Genomic DNA, 22963 nt, shown 5'->3' with positions numbered 1-22963 from the left:
TGTCCCCACATCAGAGGAGTCCTTAAAGTCTCAAAACACTCTTAAACACTAGGCGTCACCCCATTGTGACTGCCTTTCGCGGCAGCTCTCTCTTCCATATCCATTTCTTTTCTTTCCAGTTTCTCTGCATCTGGAGTGGGTCATTACTTGTTATGGTTCATTTGTTGGTCATGGACACCAAACTGGTTGTGTCTTCAGTAATTTTTTTTTTTAATTTTTGCTCCTGTGTTAGTCTGGAGATCCTACATGTAACCGTGGCCACATTGTTTACAAGTGAAATCAGCTGTTAGCAACCTGTAGTATGTCAGTGCTAACCTGTGCAAGGCCTGATGATTTCCTACAAAGTGAGAAGGAGGAGTTGAGGACAACATGCTGGTGCTGAGGTGTGAGCCAAGAAGTGACGACATCAACCTGTCTTTCTATCCATCGTTATTGGGAACGTAAGATCTGTCTACAATAAGATGGACAAGCTAGCTGTGCTAGCCAAAAACAGAGGGAACACCAGAAGGCAGAGTAGCATTACGCTATTCACAGACATGGCTAACAGAGCTAACACTGGACACCAACGACTGAATGTCCCCTCAGGTATAAATAAAGTAGTTTCTACTCTATTCTGTTGAGAAGATTGAAATAATTTAAAGCATAACAACAAAAGCTGTGGATTGCTAAACGAGAAGAACAACATACACTAAAATGTTCTTGAGTGACATAGAAACATTGAAACCAGGTGGAAAAAGCTAAGACAGTTAATACTGAGAACAAGTGGCAAATTACTTTTCTATCCATGACAGCAATATCCATTGTCATCACCAAGGACAGTGACAGAGAGAGTGAAAGTTTCAGATCATCAGTTTCTGCATCAAAGGACAATGGTGTGCAGCAATAATTTGCAATTGCCTGAAACTTTGGAAACTTTGGTTTCCATGCATGGCTTCATCTATATCTGTGCAGGGGGCTGGGCAATATGAACCCAACTTAACTGGAAACATGTTCCAACCTCAGGAGAGTCATCACAGTCTCTAAACATGTCAGTAAAGTCTGATGGACATTTCCTCAGAGTCTGGTCAGCAGGCAGTAGTGACCTTTTTGCACTTTCTATACACTTTCTTACTTTTCTTTTCTTGATTGCTGCGGTGACTCCTGAATTTCCCCTTGGGGATATATAAAGTAGATTCCATTTTTATTCTTTTGAGAAGACTGGAATAATTTAAAGCTTAGCAAAAAAAGCTGTGGATTGCTAAACGAGGAAAACCACATAAGATGAAATATTCTTGAGCAACATGGAAACAATGAAACAAGGTGGCATGAACTTAGACAGTTTAAAATGAGAAAAAGCAGCAAATTACTTTTCTATCCATGACAATAATATCCATTGTCAACACCAAGGAGAGTGACGGAGAGACTGAAAGTTTCAGATAATAAGTGTCTGCATCAAAGATAATGTTGTGCTTCAAAAATTTGCAATGCCTGAAACTAAAGAAAATTAAGTTTTATTGCAGCCTTATCTCTTCTTCAAGAGAGACAGAGCAAAATACACTTAACACAATTTGACACATGTTCCTACCTCAGGAGAGTCATCACAATCTCCAAAAACGTCAGCAAAGTCTGATGGACTTTTCCTCAGAGTCTGGTCAGCAGGCAGTGTGTTGTCATTGTAGGATGACACAAACTTAAAGTCACTGGTTCGAGACCCTGTTGTCAGGTAGGCGTCATAATTGTAAGCACTGCGTAAAGTTCCCGTGCCGTCTACATCTGCGTAATTAGGAGGCAGGTAAGCGCTGGGGATGGCCACTGCTCCGTCAAACAACAGTCTGGGCTTTCTCTTGCGACAAAACCTCACACCCAGGATGATGATGATGAAGGTCAGGAAAAACGTAGACACACACACCAGCGCGATGATCAGGTAAGAGGTCAGTTTGGAGTTCTTCTCGTCATAAGAAATGTCCTTCAGTTCTGGCACCTCAGCCAAGTTATCAGAAATCAGTAAATACATGGAGCAGGTGGCAGACAGAGAGGGCTGTCCGTTATCTTTCACTGCCACAATAAGGTTCTGTTTCATGCTGTCAGATTCGGAAATGTCCCGCTGGGTCCTGATCTCTCCGCTGTGGACACCAATAGTGAAAAGTCCCGGATCACTGGACTTCACGATGTGATAGGACAGCCAGGCGTTCTGTCCCGAGTCCGCGTCCACCGCTATCACTTTGGACACCAGAGAGCCTCCGTGGGCAGCTTTGGGAACCAGCTCGGTCATGAGCGAGTTGCCCTCCGGCCCGGGGTACAGGATCTGAGGAGAGTTGTCATTCACATCCGATATGAACACACTCACGGTCACGTTGCTGCTCAGAGGAGGAGAGCCGTTGTCTCTGGCCATCACGTGCACTTTGAAGCTCCTCAACTGTTCATAATCAAACGACCTCACAGCGTGGATCACCCCCGTGTCTCCGTTCACAGACACATAGGAGGACACCGGGGCTCCGTTCACCTCGCCGCCTAACAGAGAATAAATCACTGTACCGTTCTGTCTCCAGTCGGGGTCTCGAGCACTCACCGAACATAAAGTGGAGCCAGGTTTGTTATTCTCACTCACAGATGCGCTGTACGACTGCTCCTCAAACACAGGTGGGTTGTCGTTGATGTCTGCTACAGATAACTGAACACTTTTAGACGACGACAGAGGAGGAGAGCCCTCGTCAGTGGCACTGATTGTAATGTTGTAATCAGACACTACTTCACGGTCCAGCTGTCCTGTGCTCACCAGAGAATAATAGTTTTTAATAGAAGGAACCAACTTAAAAGGAACATTTTGCTGAATGGAGCAGCGCACCTGTCTGTTAGTCTCAGAGTCTCTGTCCTGCACGTTGATGATGCCCACCTCTGTACCAGGTGACACGTTCTCGGGTATGGGATTGGTCAGAGATTTTATAGATATCACTGGAGCATTATCATTTACATCAGTTATATCAATTATCACCTTAGACTCTGATGAGAGACCATATCCATCCTTAGCCTCAACAAACACTTCATATTTTTGTCCGCCTTCATAATCGATGCTTCCTGCTACACTGATCACTCCAGTTTTCTCATCCAGTGAAAAAAGCTTACCTGACCTGTCAGAGATTCGACTAAACTCATATGTTACCTCTCCATTTACACCTTCGTCTGCGTCTGATGCAGTCACGGTGATAACTGGAGTATTGATGGCTGAGTTTTCTGCTATCGTCGCAGTATAAACGCTCTCAGTGAACACTGGGGCGTTATCATTAGCATCAAGTACAATGACGTGTATGACCACAGTCCCGGATCTCTGAGGAGAGCCTCCATCCACAGCTGTGAGCAATAATTTCATTTCCTGCTGCTCCTCTCGGTCTAACTCTTTATCCAAGATATGCCGTCGGTATTGAGGGCTACAAAGAACACAGGGCTGCTCGGTAGAAATAAGGGTGGTGTGCAAAGCAGCCAGAACATCTGACTCCAAACCTGGTCAATAGTGACACCGTGAGTACAAATAAAACATAGCAGTTTATTTGGAACCCACGAAAAAAATACTACACTAACATTACTTTGTTAATATCCTGTTAAATAAGGTTACCTTAAGTTTCGTCGTTTTTTTTCTTTAAGTGTCACCCTTTCATCTTCCTTTGCAAACGAGGGACTGCTCGTTTCTGTTCTAAGCATTTGTGGAAATAAAACAAATATAAGTTGTTGTTTTTTTTGTTTTTTTTTGTTTTTTAAATTAATTAATATAAGCCAGGCAATATGTTTAGAAATGACCAAATATGGGTTCCATTTGTTCAAAGTTAAATGCCTTAGAACGAGTTGATTCAAAACATATTTTGTTTTTTGTTTTATTTTTTGGAGTTGTACACTATTCAGACAAGGTCTCAGATATTTTTACTTTTTTTTTCCTGTTTGTCCAACTCTGAGTAGATGCTGGAGGTAGGAAAAACTGAATGCCTGTCAAGGTCAAAAATGTTTTATCTTTTTACTTTTTTGAAGTTGTCCACCAGCTGGATAAGCAAAAGATCTCTACAAATTTTAATCAGAAAATAAACTTCAGCTGATGAATGTGAAAGTGTGATTAATGCAAAGAAATATTTACTTTCAGCGGTAAGATGCAAACAAAGACATAAAACTGTCTGAAAAAACCTGTGTGAGACAATCCACAATTTCAATTTACCTTTTTTTTGTTTGTTTGTTTTTGCTGCTATTGTTAGCTTTAAAAAGTCCTTTTGTCCCTGCATTGGAAAATAAGCTTGGGAAATGAACTTCAATGTGAATAACTTAAGTCTGACTTAAACTTCATTAAATGTGATACGAATGACTCCTCTTTCAACTGACAGTGTTTACTCCTAAATAAATCCTGTTAACATCTTAAGTGATGGGGAAAACTGCATGAGCTATGTTTTATTTAAAGAAAGCACAACTCAAATTGGAGTACAACTCATTTATGCTATTCAATAAAATTATCAAAAAGACAGATATTTTTCCACGAAATGCTGAGAAGAATTAGGCATTCAGGACCAAGGACAGACACCGATATATTTTAACACTGTTAAAACGGAGCAAAGACAGTTCATGGAGATGAAGCAGAAAAATATAAAAATGTGAGGTAAATTATTGTAATAATATTTCATCCAGTATATCATTTACATTAACTTAAAAGGGATATGGCCGTAACTGATGGAAATTGAAGCAGAGGAAAACCAGCAAGAAAACACTGAATGAGGACAAAGAAGACTGAGGAAAAATAATGTCAAGACCCCAAATTGTCAAAGGAATCTCAAAATGTGCTCAAAGGGAAAGTTTTTTTCCAGCACACATACAAATCTTAGATTTTGAAAACTCCTAGAAAATGTGTAAGATCATAAAAGTCCTTCATGTCTCAAAGACTTCATACAAAAGGTTTGATTACAAACTATTCAGTGTTATCAACAGCTAAATCATGTGCATGATTGGCCTTTGCAAAAAAATTAAAGTTGAGTTTAGCTGCAGGAATGAGACTTTCTCACAGACAATGAAAGAGAATCAGAAAAAGAACAACTTTTGTTTTAATATTGGGAATGCTTTAAAACACAGGTCCAAGTCCAATTCAGGGACCAATAAAACACCAGCCCAGCTCAGTCTGCAGAAGATATTAACTTTAACCTTAAACTGACAAAAGCAGCACAGCTCTTCAAACTTCTTGTTGAGTAGCCTAATGGCAAAACGGGTTTATATCTACAGTTTATCATAGCAAGATAGAAGGCCAAGTTGTACATGTTTCTATATCAGAAGAGTCCTGAAAGTCTCTTAACACTCTAAAACACACCTCTAAGACCCAGAGAGGAAAAAGTTCAAGCTTAACCACAAACGCTGTAGATTGCTGAACAAGGTAAGTATTATGAATTAAAACGTTCTTGGGTGACGTGGCAACATTGAAACTGGATGGTATAAACTAAGACGGTAAAAGCTGAGAATACATGACAGCGATATCTACAGTCAGCACCAAGGACAGTGAAAAAGAGACCTAAAGTTTTAGATCATCAGTGTCTACATCAAAGGACAGTGGTATGCTGCAATAATTTGCAATTGCCTGAAACTTTGGAAACTTTAGTTTCCATGCATGGCTTCATCTATATCTGTGCAGGGGGTGGGCAAAACGAACCCAACTTAGTTGGACACATGTTCCAACCTCAGGAGAGTCATCACAGTCTCTAAACATGTCAGTAAAGTCTGATGGACTTTTCCTCAGAGTTTGGTCAGCAGGCAGTGTGACCTCTTTGCACTTTCTATACACTCTTACTTTTCTTTCCTTGATTGCTGCCGTGACTCCTGAATATCCCCTCGAGGATAAATAAAGTAGATTCAATTTTATTCTATTGAGAAGATTGGAAGAATTTAAAACTTAACAACAAAAGCTGTGGATTGCTAAACGAGGGAAACCACAAAAGCTGAAACGTTCTTGAGCGACATGCAAACATTGACCAAGGTGGCATGAACTTAAACAGTAAAAACTCAGAAAAAGCAGCAAATTACTTTTCTATCCATAACAGCAATATCCATTGACATCACCAAGGAAGGTGACGGAGAGGCTGAAAAATTCAGATCATTAGTGTCTGCATCAAAGACAATGTTATGCGACAAAAACTTAAAATGCATGACACTTAAGAAAATTCAGTTTCATTGCAGCCTTATCTCTTCAAGAGGGACAGAGCAAAATAAACGCAACTCAATTTGACACATGTTCCTACCTCAGGAGAGTCATCACAGTTTCCAAACACGTCAGCAAAGTCTGATGGACTTTTCCTCAGAGTCTGGTCAGCAGGCAGTGTGTTGTCATTGTAGGATGACACAAACTTAAAGTCACTGGTTCGAGACCCTGTTGTCAGGTAGGCGTCATAATTGTAAGCACTGCGTAAAGTTCCTGTGCCGTCTACATCTGCGTAATTTGGAGGCAGATAAGCGCTGGGAATGGCAACTGCTCCGTCAAACAACAGTCTGGGCTTTCTCCTGCGACAAAACCTCACACCCAGGATGATGATGATGAAGGTCAGGAAAAACGTAGACACACACACCAGCGCGATGATCAGGTAAGAGGTCAGTTTGGAGTTCTTCTCGTCATAAGAAATGTCCTTCAGTTCTGGCACCTCAGCCAAGTTATCAGAAATCAGTAAATACATGGAGCAGGTGGCAGACAGAGAGGGCTGTCCGTTATCTTTCACTGCCACAATAAGGTTCTGTTTCATGCTGTCAGATTCGGAAATGTCCCGCTGGGTCCTGATCTCTCCGCTGTGGACACCAATAGTGAAAAGTCCCGGATCACTGGACTTCACGATGTGATAGGACAGCCAGGCGTTCTGTCCGGAGTCCGCGTCCACCGCTATCACTTTGGACACCAGAGAGCCTCCGTGGGCAGCTTTGGGGACCAGCTCGGTCATGAACGAGTTGCCCTCCGGCCCGGGGTACAGGATCTGAGGAGAGTTGTCATTCACATCCGATATGAACACACTCACGGTCACGTTGCTGCTCAGAGGAGGAGAGCCGTTGTCTCTGGCCATCACGTGCACTTTGAAGCTCCTCAACTGTTCATAATCAAACGACCTCACAGCGTGGATCACCCCCGTGTCTCCGTTCACAGACACATAGGAGGACACCGGGGCTCCGTTCACCTCACCGCCTAACAGAGAATAAATCACTGTACCGTTCTGTCTCCAGTCGGGGTCTCGAGCACTCACCGAACATAAAGTGGAGCCAGGTTTGTTATTCTCACTCACAGATGCGCTGTACGACTGCTCCTCAAACACAGGTGGGTTGTCGTTGATGTCTGCTACAGATAACTGAACACTTTTAGACGACGACAGAGGAGGAGAGCCCTCGTCAGTGGCACTGATTGTAATGTTGTAATCAGACACTACTTCACGGTCCAGCTGTCCTGTGCTCACCAGAGAATAATAGTTTTTAATAGAAGGAACCAACTTAAAAGGAACATTTTGCTGAATGGAGCAGCGCACCTGTCTGTTAGTCTCAGAGTCTCTGTCCTGCACGTTGATGATGCCCACCTCTGTACCAGGTGACACGTTCTCAGGTATGGGATTGGTCAGTGATTTTATAGATATCACTGGAGCGTTGTCATTTATATCAGTGATATCAATCATCAATGTTGTGTATGAAACTAACCCAAGTCCATCCTTGGCGCTTATCTGCAGATCATATGATTTTTCCTTTTCAAAATCAATAACTCCAGCCACTCGAACTTCGCCAGTTTTGGAGTTCAGAGAGAAAACGTTGTCATTTTCGTCTGAAACGTGATCGAATTCATAAGTTATCTTACCGTTCACTCCCTCGTCTGCATCAGTTGCACTCACTGTGATCACTAATGTGTCCAGAGCAGAGTTTTCAGGCAGACTGGTTTTATAAACAGACTGACTGAACACTGGTACATTATCATTAGCATCCAGTACAGTGACGTGAATGACTACAGTACCTGATCTCCGAGGAGAGCCTCCATCAAATGCAGTAAGCAATAACTGGAGCTCCCTTTTATCCTCTCGGTCTAACTCTTTCTCCAACACTAATTCACTAAATTTTCGTCCACCTGCTTTTGTGTTTATATTTAATTTGAAATGGTCATTCTGCTGCAGAGAGTAGCCCTGAACAGCATTTTCTCCGATGTCTCCATCGTGTGCCTCTCCGAGCAAAAAACGTTCACCCTTGTCTGCAGATTCTTGGATTTCAAATTTGAGTGACTCTTCTTTAAACTGAGGTGAATTGTCGTTGATATCTTGGACGCGGATGTTAATACGGTGTACCTCTAAAGGATTCTCCAGAACCAGTTCCTGTTTCAGGACACATGATGCTCTTTTAGCACAAAGACCTTCTCTGTCGATCCGTTCTTGAACGATCAAATCTCCGGTGTTGAGATTCACTCCGCAGTACTTCACACTGTTATCCTCTGTATCAATGCGGGCCTTACGAACAGACAGTCTGCCCGATTCCAGTCCCAGATCCTTCGCGATATTCCCAATAACAGATCCACGTTTCATCTCCTCCGGTATCGAGTAGCTCACGTCTCCAAAAACGGGGTGGAGGGCGAGAAAAATAAAAGCCAGGCCGCAATGCAGCGTTAATCTGCTGTTTCCCATTGTAACTGCTGGAAAATCACCCTCATTCAAAGTCAAATTAAGCGTGAAAAAAGTATATATCAACAAAAAGATTCCCAAAACCGTCCAATGTGAAGCAGTTGTATATCACTGCAGCACAGAAGTCGAAACAGGCTTTATTTTCGCTGAGACAGAAGGGTGGAGAATGACCGTGCCCTCTCGTTTGCTGGTACACACTGACACCATGAGTATTTGTCAGGTATAACAGGGAAATGGAGAGTTTTGTTTTTGTGCATTAAAAAAATCGGTCCCCTCCATCAAATAAAAACACGTAACTCGTCTCTCTTTTTCGGTAAAACATCATCATGTGACCAGAACAGCAAACTGACAGACAGAACTTCCCTTTAATTCATGTTCTAACAGTGACAGTTCTGCAGTAAAAACAAACTTATTCATAGACTGAGTATTCTGTCAACTTGCAGGGGGAAATCAAACAAACAAATAAATATACTTGTATGCTTTCATGAAACTGGAACACTCACTTTTTTCCCCTTAACAACTTCAATCTTAGAATCAGATAACATAACTTGAGATTTTCTTTAAAGCAGTGATGTAATGTGTTGATGTGTTTACCACTGTTTAAGTTATCATTAACAACATACCCACTTCATGTAAGGTACAGCAGACTCAATCAAACTGCTGAGGCAGACAAGATACCAACAATGGAAACAGAGCAGAGCAAAAACAAACCTACTCGGAAACCCAAAACCAAGAACAACTGAGGCCATGTAATACAACCAGCTAGCAACAATTTTAGTGAGACCACGTTGGTCTAAGGAATGATGAGCAAGCTGCAGAAGTAATTTATCTAAAATAAAGAAAGAAAAAAAAAAGAAAACCTGAATTTTAGGGGTCAAGCACTAAAATGGAAAAAATATTTCAAAAGAACAATTCAGCAAAGTCAGTAACAGCAGCATAACACACAGACCGCGTCTCTAAAATCTACTGCAGGCTCAAACAAAGTTCAGCACCAAGGACAGCGATAGACAAAGCATGAGCCCAGTGAGTGAAGTACAGCCTGAAAACATGGGGTGCAAGTGAAAAAAGCAAACCAGCCATCCATATTCATTTATCAGAGTGTGGTTATGACTTTTAATGTTTTCAGGTTTGTTACTAATCAAAAAGGGGATCAGATGTAAGGGTGAGATTAAGATGTTTGATTTTGTTATTTGTGTGTTAGTGAATAGAAAAAAGGAAAAAATAAAAAAAAGAATTTGATGGGGTGATGGTAAATTTAAAAACATAGAGAAAGAGGCCAAACTGAAAAGATGGAAGCTGAAACAGAACGCATCAGATATCACTTTCAGTTCTCATACCAAAAAAAGAGGATTAGTAAAGAAAGAAAGAAAGAAAGAACTAAAGGAGGAAAAAGTTGAAAGATTGTCATATTATTGCCAATAAAAATGATAAGAAATGCAAAGCACTGGAAACACACTGCAAGAAAGAGGGAAGAAGCAGATTTTTTTAAGGATAATTAAACACAAAATTTCCATTGTCACAAAAGAAATACCAAAAAAAGCCTTGAAATGGACACTATGCAGCACAGCTCAAAGCCTCATGCTTTGTTAACCATGACAAAATTTCGAAAGCATGATACAACAAAAAGTAACACAATTTGTATTGTTTCAATTCAAACTTTGATGAACTGCTGGTATGAGATACTGTTTGTTTCTATAAACCTGTTCAAAAAGTAATCGGGATCTTAGGGAAATGATCAATTACCATACGGTTAAAGGCTTCATTTGAATCAATAAAAGACACTCGTCAAACTTTTTAAGAACTCTGTTTTCTGACAGTAATCCGGGGCTACTTCATCAAAAATGTTTCAATCACTGCAGCAAATGAAGTCAAATGGAGCTTGGTAAAACTTGTTTCCCTCAGAAAGTCATCACAGTCTCTAAATACTGGAGAAACCAAATATTGCTGCAAATCTGAGGTGAGGAAAACTGGGGATCATAACAATTAAGGAGCAATAAAGAAGTAAAGGGGAACGAAGAAAAAGAAGAAAAGAAAACACAAGAAAGAGGAGTGTGTGTTGTTTCAAAAAAGACCAGAAGTTGAAAGAGACCCTGGTAATGATTTCATAGTGGAGTCACCATTCAAACAAAGATAAACACTTTAGAAATGCTCCAAAATCCAAGTCACAAAGCTGAGTGAAATGACTGCATCAGTTTTCATCAAAATTCAGGAAACATACACAAACTAAAACCAAAGGGTAACATGCACCAGATATCATTGCACCCATAGTCAATTGGGAATTAAAAAGAAAAACAAAGAAGCTAGGATTCTTGTTACAAATAACATCCCTCAAAGACACAAAAGTCACAGCAAATTTGTAGGGGAGACTGGGGACAGTTGCAACAAGGGACGGTTGTACCAAGCCTTATTTCTCTAATCAGAAACATGCTAAAGTGATGACACTCACACTGCACATGCTCAGTTAGACCCTCTACCCACCAAGAAGAGAGAGGCCATATTGAGCATCTGGTCCTGCTTCTATCAAGTAAAGTTGTTTTGGAGGTATGACAGTAGCTTTTTTCATGAGCTGTTTTTTTTGTCATACTGTCCTGACCTTATGTATGAATGAATCCAAACCTATCTAGTTTGATTCACTGTTTGTTGACTATTAAATGACATGGTGAGCATGTGTTAATGTCAATGTGGCTAGCTAGCACATGGCTATTATCATGACTGGTACCATGGGGACAGTTGCAACTGTTGCAACTGTCCCCATGCTATTAGGATAGTCATATTAGAAGAGACCACACAAACACATTTTTTTAAGATTTTTAGTTCAAAATAGGAAAAATTAATATATTTTATTGCTCATGATGAATGATTTCCCAAATAACTTGTTAAGCAAAAATTAGCACTTAGTTATTGTTGTATGTTGTATGTGTCATATAAACTTGTCATAGAGTGAATGAATCATCTAAAAAAGATAAATTGTATTCTGTTTATTTTCAGTATGCAAAGAGTGAGGGAGAGAGTCACTAACAGAGGGGTTCCCCTCAGTATTTTGGAACAAGCCTCAGATATTATTACAGTTGAGGGCAAATCAGTGAGGGCAGTGGCCAAGGTCTTTGACATATGCCACACGACATTGTTCAGGTTCCTCAAGAAAAAAAAAGAATCTTGCAAGCACGGCATCAAAAAATAATATTGCAAATAATATCACATTCTTTTTGTCCCAAAATGCAATATTGAGTTTTTATAGCTTCAGTAACATCTGCACATTGACTAAAGGTAGGCCAATGTTTTAAACAAAACAAAACAAATTAAATATCTTTAAGCTGTACAGAAAAGAAAATTGAATTTGAGCCCACTCTGGGTCATAACATTAGTATTTGTCCTATTTAGACAAAACCCTGAGAATGATTAGTAAAAAATTGATGTTTTTTTTTTATATGTTGCAACCGTCCCTGATCTGTGTTGCAACTGTCCCCAGGTTTGGGGTCAGTTGCAACATCTGAATTCCTCTATTAAAATGGATATTCTGATTAATATGTTATACGCAGCCATCTTTAAATGGCATGGGCATTTAGCAGACAGATGTAGGTTTAATATGCAAAGATTTAGTCCAAATATTCTCTGAGTAACCGAGAGTAACGTTAAAAGTGTTACTACTGTCTCCAGTCTACACTACTTCTGCAGCTCTGTTGACATTTTTGTTTATGATATATCTACTTTAACTCTTTAATACCAAGGTATGAGGGGTAAAGCTAAATTTGACACATATCCCTACCTCAGGAGAGTCATCGCAGTCTCCAAACACATCAGCCGTTAACAGAGACAAGTTACACATTTAGGATAGATCTTGAAACTGAAAACAAGCAGCAAGGTATTTTTCTATCCATGAAGGAGAAATAGATTTTCAGCACCAGGGAAGTCAGAGAGACAGAAAAATTCAGATCATCATTGTCTGCATCAAAAGATGATGTTATGCTTAAAGCATTGCAGTTGCCTTAAACTTTGGAAACTTCAGTTTCAATCCATGGCTTCATCCATGCATGTGCAGGAAACTGATCAAAATAAACGCAACTCAATTTGACACATGTTCCTACCTCAGGAGAGTCATCACAGTCTCCAAACACGTCAGCAAAGTCTGATGGACTTTTCCTCAGAGTCTGGTCAGCAGGCAGTGTGTTGTCATTGTAGGATGACACAAACTTAAAGTCACTGGTTCGAGACCCTGTTGTCAGGTAGGCGTCATAGTTGTAAGCACTGCGTAAAGTTCCTGTACCGTCTACATCTGCGTAATTTGGAGGCAGATAAGCGCTGGGGATGGCCACTGCTCCGTCAAACAACAGTCTGGGCTTTCTCCTGCGACAAAACCTCACACCCAGGATGATGATGATGAAGGTCAGGAAAAACGTAGACACACACACCAGCGCGATGATCAGGTAAGAGGTCAGTTTGGAGTTCTTCTCGTCATAAGAAATGTCCTTCAGTTCTGGCACCTCAGCCAAGTTATCAGAAATCAGTAAATACATGGAGCAGGTGGCAGACAGAGAGGGCTGTCCGTTATCTTTCACTGCCACAATAAGGTTCTGTTTCATGCTGTCAGATTCGGAAATGTCCCGCTGGGTCCTGATCTCTCCGCTGTGGACACCAATAGTGAAAAGTCCCGGATCACTGGACTTCACGATGTGATAGGACAGCCAGGCGTTCTGTCCGGAGTCCGCGTCCACCGCTATCACTTTGGACACCAGAGAGCCTCCGTGGGCAGCTTTGGGGACCAGCTCGGTCATGAACGAGTTGCCCTCCGGCCCGGGGTACAGGATCTGAGGAGAGTTGTCATTCACATCCGATATGAACACACTCACGGTCACGTTGCTGCTCAGAGGAGGAGAGCCGTTGTCTCTGGCCATCACGTGCACTTTGAAGCTCCTCAACTGTTCATAATCAAACGACCTGACAGCGTGGATCACCCCCGTGTCTCCGTTCACAGACACATAGGAGGACACCGGGGCTCCGTTCACTTCACCGCCTAACAGAGAATAAATCACTGTACCGTTCTGTCTCCAGTCGGGGTCTCGAGCACTCACCGAACATAAAGTGGAGCCAGGTTTGTTATTCTCACTCACAGATGCGCTGTACGACTGCTCCTCAAACACAGGTGGGTTGTCGTTGATGTCTGCTACAGATAACTGAACACTTTTAGACGACGACAGAGGAGGAGAGCCCTCGTCAGTGGCACTGATTGTAATGTTGTAATCAGACACTACTTCACGGTCCAGCTGTCCTGTGCTCACCAGAGAATAATAGTTTTTAATAGAAGGAACCAACTTAAAAGGAACATTTTGCTGAATGGAGCAGCGCACCTGCCTGTTAGTCTCAGAGTCTCTGTCCTGCACGTTGATGATGCCCACCTCTGTACCAGGTGACACGTTCTCAGGTATGGGATTGGTCAGTGATTTTATATGAATCAGAGGAGCATTATCATTCACATCAGTTATATCAATGATTACCTTTGCTTCGGATGAGAGACCATATCCATCTTTGGCCTCAACAAACACTTCATATTTCTTGCCGTCCTCATAATCGATGCTTCCTGCTACACTGATCTCTCCAGTTTTCTCATCCAGTGAAAAAAACTTTTGTGATTTGTCAGAGATTCGACTAAACTCATATGTTACCTCTCCATTTACACCTTCGTCTGCGTCTGATGCAGTCACCGTGATAACTGGAGTATTGATGGCTGAGTTTTCTGCTATCGTCGCAGTATAAACGCTCTCAGTGAACACTGGGGCGTTATCATTAGCATCAAGTACAATGACGTGTATGACCACAGTCCCGGATCTCTGAGGAGAGCCTCCATCCACAGCTGTGAGCAGTAATTTCATTTCCTGCTGCTCCTCTCGGTCTAACTCTTTATCCAAAACCAACTCGCCATATTTCCTACCAGCACTTGTTGTCTGAATACTGAACACAAAGTGAGGATTCTGTTGCAAAATGTAGCTCTGGACTGAGTTCTTGCCTATGTCTGCATCTTGTGCTGCGCTGATGCGGTACTTGGCTCCCTTGGCAGCAGATTCTCTAATTTCTAGCTTTATCAAATCCTTCGGGAAAATTGGTGCATTGTCGTTCACATCCTGCACCTGCAGAGACAACCGGTGTAACTCCAATGGATTTTCTAGAAGCAAGTCGAATTTGAGAACACACGAAGGCTTTTCTCCACAATGCTCCTCTCGGTCAATCCTTTCAGACACGAACAAATCTCCACTTTGAAGGTTAACTCCGCAGTACTGTTTATCGTTTCCCTCCATGTCAACACGAGCTTTACGAGCAGACAGTCTGCCCACCTCCAGGCCGAGGTCCTTGGCAATATTTCCAATTACAGATCCGCGCTTCAGCTCCTCCTGGACAGAATAGCTCAGGTCTCCGTGTGCGTAATGCACCACGACAAAGAAAAGGACAAAGCAGAAGCTCTGAAGTACAATCCGTTTATCCATCATATCCTCTGGGAGAACAAATGAATAATACGAACAGAAGTTTTTACATTAAAATAGCGTTTTGTTTGATCGAACTGTTCTCCAAAGATATGCCGTCGGTATTGAAGGCTACAAAGAACACAGGGCTGGTCGGTAGAAATAAGGGTGGTGTGCAAAGCAGCCAGAACATCTGACTCCAAAGCTGGTCAATAGTGACACCGTGAGTACAAATAAAACATAGCAGTTTATTTGAAACCCCACGAAAAAATACTACACTGACATTACTTTGTCAGTATTCTGTTAAATAAGGTATCCAAAAGTTTCATTTGTTTTTTTTGTTTAAATGTCACCCCTTCATCTTCCTTTGCAAACGAGGGGCTGCTGGTTTCTGGTCTAATCATTTGTGGAAATTAAAAAAATTAGTTGTTTTTTTTTTTTAATAGATGAATACAAGGCAGGCAATATTGACATTTAAAAATGACCAAATTTGGGTCCCATTTGTTCAAAGTTAAATGCCATAGAATTAGTTGGTTCAAAAAAAAAAAATGTTGTTTTTTTGTAGTTGTACACTATTCAGACAAGGTCTCAGATATTTTTACTTTTTTTCCTGTTTGTCTAACTCTGAGTAGATGTTGGAGGTAGGAAAAACTGAATGCCTGTCAAGGTCAAAAAAGTTTTTATCTTTTTACTTTTTTCGAAAAGTTGTCCACCAGCTGGATAAGCAAAAGAGCTCTAAAAAAATTTTAATCAGAAAATATACTTTAGCTGATGAATGTAAAAGTGTGATAAATGCAAAGAAATATTGACTTTCAGCAGTAAGACGCAAACAAAGAGATAAAACTGTCTGAAAAAACCTGTGTGAGACAATCCACAATTTCAATTTTTTTTCTTCGCTGCTGTTGTTAGCTAAAAAAAAGTCATTTTGTCCCTGCTTTGGAAAATAAGCTTGGGAAATAAACTTTAATATCAATAACTTAAGTCTGACTTAAACGTCATGAAATGTGATATGAATGACTTCCTTTTTAACTGACAGTGTTTACTCCTAGATAAATCCTGTTAACATCTTAAGTGATGGGGGAAAATAGAACTATATTAGCTATGTTTTACTTAAAGAAAAGCACAATTCAAATCAGAGTGCAACTCATTTATGCTATTCAATAAAATTATCAAAAATACAGATTTTTTTCCCACCGAATGCTGAGAAGAACAAGGCATTCAGGACCAAGGACAGAGACAGATATTTTTTAGCACTGCTAAAGAGGAGCAAAGACAGTTCATGCAGATTAAGCAGAAAAATACAAAAATGTGAGGTTAATTATTGGAATAATTTTTTCGTCCAGTATATCATTTACATTAACCAAAAAGGGATGTGGCCGTAACTGATGGAAATTGAAGCAGAGGAAAACCAGCAAGAAAACATTGAATGAGGACAAGGAGACTGAGGAAAAATAATGTTGAGACCCAAATTGTGAAAGGAATCTCAAAATGTGCTCAAAAGGAACAGATTTTTCCAGCACACATACAAATCTTAGATTTTGAAAACTCCTAGAAAATGTGTAAGATCATAAAAGTCCTTCATGTCTCAAAGACTTCATACAAAAGGTTTGATTACAAACTATTCAGTGTTAGCAACAGCTAAATCATGTGCATGATTGGCCTTTGCAAAAAATCTACAGTTGAGTTTAGCTGCAGGAATGAGACCTTCTCACAGACAATGAAAGAGAATCAGAAAAAGAACAACGTTTGTTTTAATACTGGGAATGCTTTAAAACACAGGTCCAAGTTCAATTCAGGGACCAATAAAACACCAGCCCAGCTCAGTCTGCAGAGGATATTAACTTTAACCTTAAACTGACAATAGCACCACAGCTCTTCAAACTTCTTGTTGAGTGGCCTAATGGCAAAACGGGTTTATATCTACAGTTTATCATAGCAAGATAGAAGGCCAAGTTGAACATGTTTCTATATCAGAAGAGTCCTGAAAGTCTCTTAACACTCTAAAACACACCTCTAAGACCCAGAGAGGAAAAAGTTCAAGCTTAACCAAAAAAGCTGTAGATTGCTGAACAAGGTAAGTATTATGAATTAAAACGTTCTTGGGTGACGTGGCAACATTGAAACTGGATGGTATAAACTAAGACAGCAAAAGCTGAAAATACATGACAGCGATATCTACAGTCAGCACCAAGGACAGTGAAAAAGAGACCTAAAGTTTTAGATCATCAGTGTCTACATCACAGGACAGTGGTATGCTGCAATAATTTGCAATTGCCTGAAACTTTGGAAACTTTAGTTTCCATGCATGGCTTCATCTATATCTGTGCAGGGGGCTGGGCAATATGAACCCAACTTAACTGGATACACGTTCCAACATCAGGAGAGTCATCACAGTCTCTAAACATGTCAGTAAAGTCTGATGGACTTTTCCTCAGAGTTTGGTCAGCAGGCAGTGTGACCTTTTTGCACTTTCTATACACTTTCTTACTTTTCTTTCCTTGATTGCTCCCGTGACTCCTGAATATCCCCTCGAGGATAAATAAAGTAGATTCCATTTTATTCTATAGAGAAGATTGGAATAATTTAAAGCTTAGCAACAAAAGCTGTAGATTGCTAGACGAGGAAAACCACAGGAGCTAAAACGTTCTTGAGCGACATGCAAACATTGACCAAGGTGGCATAAACTTACAAAGTTCAAACTGAGAAAAGGCAGCAAATTACTTTTCTATCCATAACAGCAATATCCATTGACATCACCAAGGAGGGTGACAGAGAGGCTGAAAAATTCAGATCATTAGTGTCTGCATCAAAGACAATGTTATGTGACAAAAATTTAAAATGCATGACACATAAGAAAATTCAGTTTCATTGCAGCCTTATCTCTTCAAGAGAGAGAAAGAGCAAAATAAACCGGACCCAATTTGACATATGTTCCTACCTCAGGAGAGTCATCACAGTCTCCAAACACGTCAGCAAAGTCTGACGGACTTTTCCTCAGAGTCTGGTCAGCAGGCAGTGTGTTGTCATTGTAAGATGACACAAACTTAAAGTCACTGGTTCGAGACCCTGTTGTCAGGTAGGCGTCATAGTTGTAAGCACTGCGTAAAGTTCCTGTGCCGTCTACATCTGCGTAATTTGGAGGCAGATAAGCGCTGGGGATGGCCACTGCTCCGTCAAACAACAGTCTGGGCTTTCTCCTGCGACAAAACCTCACACCCAGGATGATGATGATGAAGGTCAGGAAAAACGTAGACACACACACCAGCGCGATGATCAGGTAAGAGGTCAGTTTGGAGTTCTTCTCGTCATAAGAAATGTCCTTCAGTTCTGGCACCTCAGCCAAGTTATCAGAAATCAGTAAATACATGGAGCAGGTGGCAGACAGAGAGGGCTGTCCGTTATCTTTCACTGCCACAATAAGGTTCTGTTTCATGCTGTCAGATTCGGAAATGTCCCGCTGGGTCCTGATCTCTCCGCTGTGGACACCAATAGTGAAAAGTCCCGGATCACTGGACTTCACGATGTGATAGGACAGCCAGGCGTTCTGTCCGGAGTCCGCGTCCACCGCTATCACTTTGGACACCAGAGAGCCTCCGTTGGCAGCTTTGGGGACCAGCTCGGTCATGAACGAGTTGCCCTCCGGCCCGGGGTACAGGATCTGAGGAGAGTTGTCGTTCACATCCGATATGAACACACTCACGGTCACGTTGCTGCTCAGAGGAGGAGAGCCGTTGTCTCTGGCCATCACGTGCACTTTGAAGCTCCTCAACTGTTCATAATCAAACGACCTCACAGCGTGGATCACCCCCGTGTCTCCGTTCACGGACACATAGGAGGACACCGGGGCTCCGTTCACCTCACCGCCTAACAGAGAATAAATCACTGTACCGTTCTGTCTCCAGTCGGGGTCTCGAGCACTCACCGAACATAAAGTGGAGCCAGGTTTGTTATTCTCACTCACAGATGCGCTGTACGACTGCTCCTCAAACACAGGTGGGTTGTCGTTGATGTCTGCTACAGATAACTCAACACTTTTAGACGACGACAGAGGAGGAGAGCCCTCGTCAGTGGCACTGATTGTAATGTTGTAATCAGACACTACTTCACGGTCCAGCTGTCCTGTGCTCACCAGAGAATAATAGTTTTTAATAGAAGGAACCAACTTAAAAGGAACATTTTGCTGAATGGAGCAGCGCACCTGTCTGTTAGTCTCAGAGTCTCTGTCCTGCACGTTGATGATGCCCACCTCTGTACCAGGTGACACGTTCTCAGGTATGGGATTGGTCAGTGATTTTACAGATATTATTGGAGCGTTGTCATTTATGTCAGTGACATCAATTATAAGGGTTGCGTGTGATGCCAACCCCAGTCCATCTTTTGCGCTTATCTGTATTTCATAAGACTTTTCTTTTTCATAATCAATTACTCCAGCTACTCGTATCTCTCCGGTTTTAGAGTTCAAAGAGAAAACCTGGTTTTCATCTGAAACATGATCAAATCCATAAATAACATCACCATTCTCCCCCTCGTCTGCATCATTTGCACTCACTGTGATCACCAGTGTGTCCAGAGCAGAGTTTTCAGGCAGACTGGCCTTATAAACGGACTGACTGAACACTGGTACATTATCATTAGCATCCAGGACAGTGACGTGTATGACTGCAGTACCTGATCTCCGAGGAGAGCCTCCATCAAATGCAGTAAGCAATAACTGGAGCTCCCTTTTATCCTCTCGGTCTAACTCTTTCTCCAAAACAAGTTCACCATACTTCCGTCCACCTGCTTTTGTGTTTATATTTAATTTGAAATGATCGTTCTGCTGCAGAGAGTAGCCCTGAACAGCATTTTCTCCGATGTCTCCATCGCGAGCCTCGTCCAAGAGAAATCGCGCACCCTTGTCTGCAGATTCATGGATTTCAAATTTGAGTGACTCTTCTTTAAACTGAGGTGAATTGTCGTTGATATCTTGAACGCGGATGTTAATACGGTGTACCTCTAACGGATTCTCCAGAACCAGTTCCTGTTTCAGGACACATGATGCTCTTTTAGCACAAAGACCTTCTCTGTCGATCCGTTCTTGAACGATCAAATCTCCGGTGTTTAGATTCACTCCGCAGTACTTCACACTGTTATCCTCAGTATCAATGCGGGCCTTACGAGCAGACAGTCTGCCCGACTCAAGTCCCAGATCCTTCGCGATATTCCCAATTACAGATCCACGTTTCATCTCCTCCGGTATCGAGTAGCTCACGTCTCCAATGACGGGGTGGAGGGCGAGGAAAAATACAACTAGGCCGTGTAGAGCGAACCGGGTGAATCCCATTTTTTTCCCAAAAACAAAAAAAACTTTACACGTACAAAGCTGAAATAATGGTTAATAAAGTAAACTATACCAACAATGATCTGTCCTGCCTTATAAAGACGAGATAACAATCCAAACGGCCCTGCATGAAGCAGTTTTTGTCTGCTGCAGGAGCTGAGACAGGCTTTACAATCGCTGAGACAGAAGGGTGGAGAATGACGTGTCCTCTCGTTTGCTGGTACACACTGACACCATGAGTATTTGTCAGGTATAACAGCTGCATAGAGGGTTCTGTTTCTGCGTATTATGATATAAAGGAATCATATTTTAAAGAATTTATCATCAAATTATTAAAAAAAAATCAGAGAATGAAGAAGCATAGCGGCAGCAAAGCCGAAAAAGGTAAACAACAGCTACAATCGATCACAATGTTAAGTACAGTTCAGTAACAAGGACAGCGAAACTCACTTGACACAGAAGGAGGAAGCTCATGTCCAAAGAGAACATGAGGTTGCAACAACGATGAACATGCAAAGTAGATAATCATATAAATCTATTAGACAATGGTATCAAGAGGTTTTATGATTGTTTGTATCTTTGTTAACTTCAGATAGGATGTGGGGGAAAGAAGTTACTGTATGATGGAAGAGATGCTCTGTCTGACTGGTATTAGTGAGTTTATCATGGAGAGAAAACAGATGTAGTACAAAAGCTGTGATTTTTACCGCTAGGTTTCAACGAAAAAACCGTTGCTTGCTATGACATGTGCGCTGCAACAGAGCATAAACCCCAGTGCTTAATAAACCCTTACAAAACCATATCACAACAACTACAATCAGAAACTACTACAAATGATAAATATCTCATGTATCAACAGAAATGGTGAAGAATTTCTTAGTACAGCTTAGTAAACTGTCCTAAAACCGATCCATAACCAAAGTTGTACTTCAACCAGTGTTCCCCCAACCTTAAGAAAGGGACTAGAATAAATCAATACACTGAAAGAACATCACAATTTAGTGTAACACATATCTAAATACCAACTTTGATGAATAAATGTCTAAATTCTTGCTCTTTTGTCTTAATTCTTGCTTGTGTTGTACATCATTAGGACAAACGCGTCTGCTCAATGAAACTGCAGAACTGTAAATGAAGGAAGGAAAGAAAATTCTGCACTCAGTCGAAGCTTATAACAACTTGAAAGCCCAAGATTTTCCAAACACACAACAGGGGCAAACTCTGGACCACAGCCCTTCTGTGTTGCTTCCTCACATTTGATCAGATCATTGCTGCAAAACAAGTCAACAAGCCATTGGGGCATGGCATATGTCCCTTCCTCAGGAGAGTCATCACAGTCTATTCAAAGAAAGTAGCATCACATATCTTTTGTTCAAACACATTCTTGTACACATACTTGTTGGGATTTAAATAGGAACACATCCAAGCTTAAACTTTAGGGAAAATTAATTTTCCTCAAGGACACTAAAAACAAAACAAGATGTGCTTTTGCTTGACCTCTGGTGGTTTGTGATATTCTTGACCTGTCTAGTTCTAAGGCACAAGGGATTTGAAAATTTGCCACATGATCCCACCTCAGAAGAGTCGTCACAGTCTCCAAGCATGTCAACAAAGTCTGATGGACTTAATGGTCTGATGGTATGTTACAAGAGACTACAATTGCCTGAAAACTTTAATTTCATTGCAGAACTATTCTTAATCAAATGTATGGTTGGCCAATTTAAAAAAAAAATGCACTTGAGTTTTGCTGCAGGGGTGGAATTTTCTCTCAGATCATGAAAGAAAATCAGTAAATGAACAACTTTATTTCCAATGTTCTGCATGCTTGAAACCACAGGTCCATGCTCAGTTCAGGGAAAAACAAAGAACCAGCCCATTTCAGTCTGAAGAAGATATTAACTTTGACCTTAAAATAGCAGAGCAGCACAGTTATTCAAACTCTCGAACTAATAGTATACATAATTGATAGCTAGAGTTTAATATAGCAATAGAGGTCAAATTGTATATGACATGTTCCTACATTAGAAGAGTCCTCGAAGTCTCAAATCCTATAAACACTCAGAACCAAATCCCTTAATACCCAGAGACATTAGAGACAAGCTCAAAAAAGCTGTAGATTCAGAGAAAGAAAACCACATACATTAAAATGCTCTTGAGTGTGGAAAATTGAAACAAGATGCTGTAAACAGAGACAAGTCAATCATTCAAGATGTAACTTGAAACTGAGAACAAGCAGCAAGATATTTTTCTATCAATAAAGGAGACATAAATTTTCAGCACCAGGGATAGTGACCATTAGAAAGAACATTTCTGATCGTCAATGTCTGCATCAAAGAATAATGGTATGCATCAAGCATTGCAGTTGCCTTAAACTTTAGAAACTTGTGCAGGATGTGAAGGACACTGATCAAAATAAACACAACTCAAACTATAACTTTATCCTACCTCAGGAGAGTCATCACAGTCTCCAAACACGTCAGCAAAGTCTGAAGGACTTTTCCTCAGAGTCTGGTCAGCAGGCAGTGTGTTGTCATTGTAGGATGACACAAACTTAAAGTCACTGGTTCGAGACC

At 41.0% G+C, this 22963-nt stretch overlaps 2 protein-coding genes across 10 annotated transcripts in view; both read right to left on the bottom strand.

Annotated features, from left to right (window-relative positions):
- LOC141793146 (protocadherin gamma-C5-like) overlaps window positions 1-22963 on the bottom strand; it is a 290533-nt gene that overhangs the window by 214193 nt on the left and 53377 nt on the right. The gene's annotated exons all lie outside the window — the stretch shown is intronic.
- LOC141793838 (protocadherin beta-15-like) lies at window positions 12381-15207 on the bottom strand. The gene is made up of 2 exons (XM_074674707.1): window positions 12704-15207; window positions 12381-12404 (listed from the first exon to the last, which is right to left on the bottom strand). The coding sequence occupies exons 1-2, from the start codon at window positions 15095-15097 to the stop codon at window positions 12381-12383; spliced, it is 2418 nt and encodes an 805-aa protein (XP_074530808.1). The 5' UTR covers window positions 15098-15207.

This window comes from Halichoeres trimaculatus, unplaced genomic scaffold, assembly GCF_033239565.1.
Source record: "Halichoeres trimaculatus isolate MK-OKI-2021-1 unplaced genomic scaffold, fHalTri1.1 fHalTri1_scaffold_7, whole genome shotgun sequence".
In the NCBI taxonomy this organism is placed as follows: Eukaryota; Metazoa; Chordata; class Actinopteri; order Labriformes; family Labridae; genus Halichoeres; species Halichoeres trimaculatus.
Note: the sequence above shows the minus strand (reverse complement) of the source record. Positions and strands in the feature narration are given on the sequence as shown.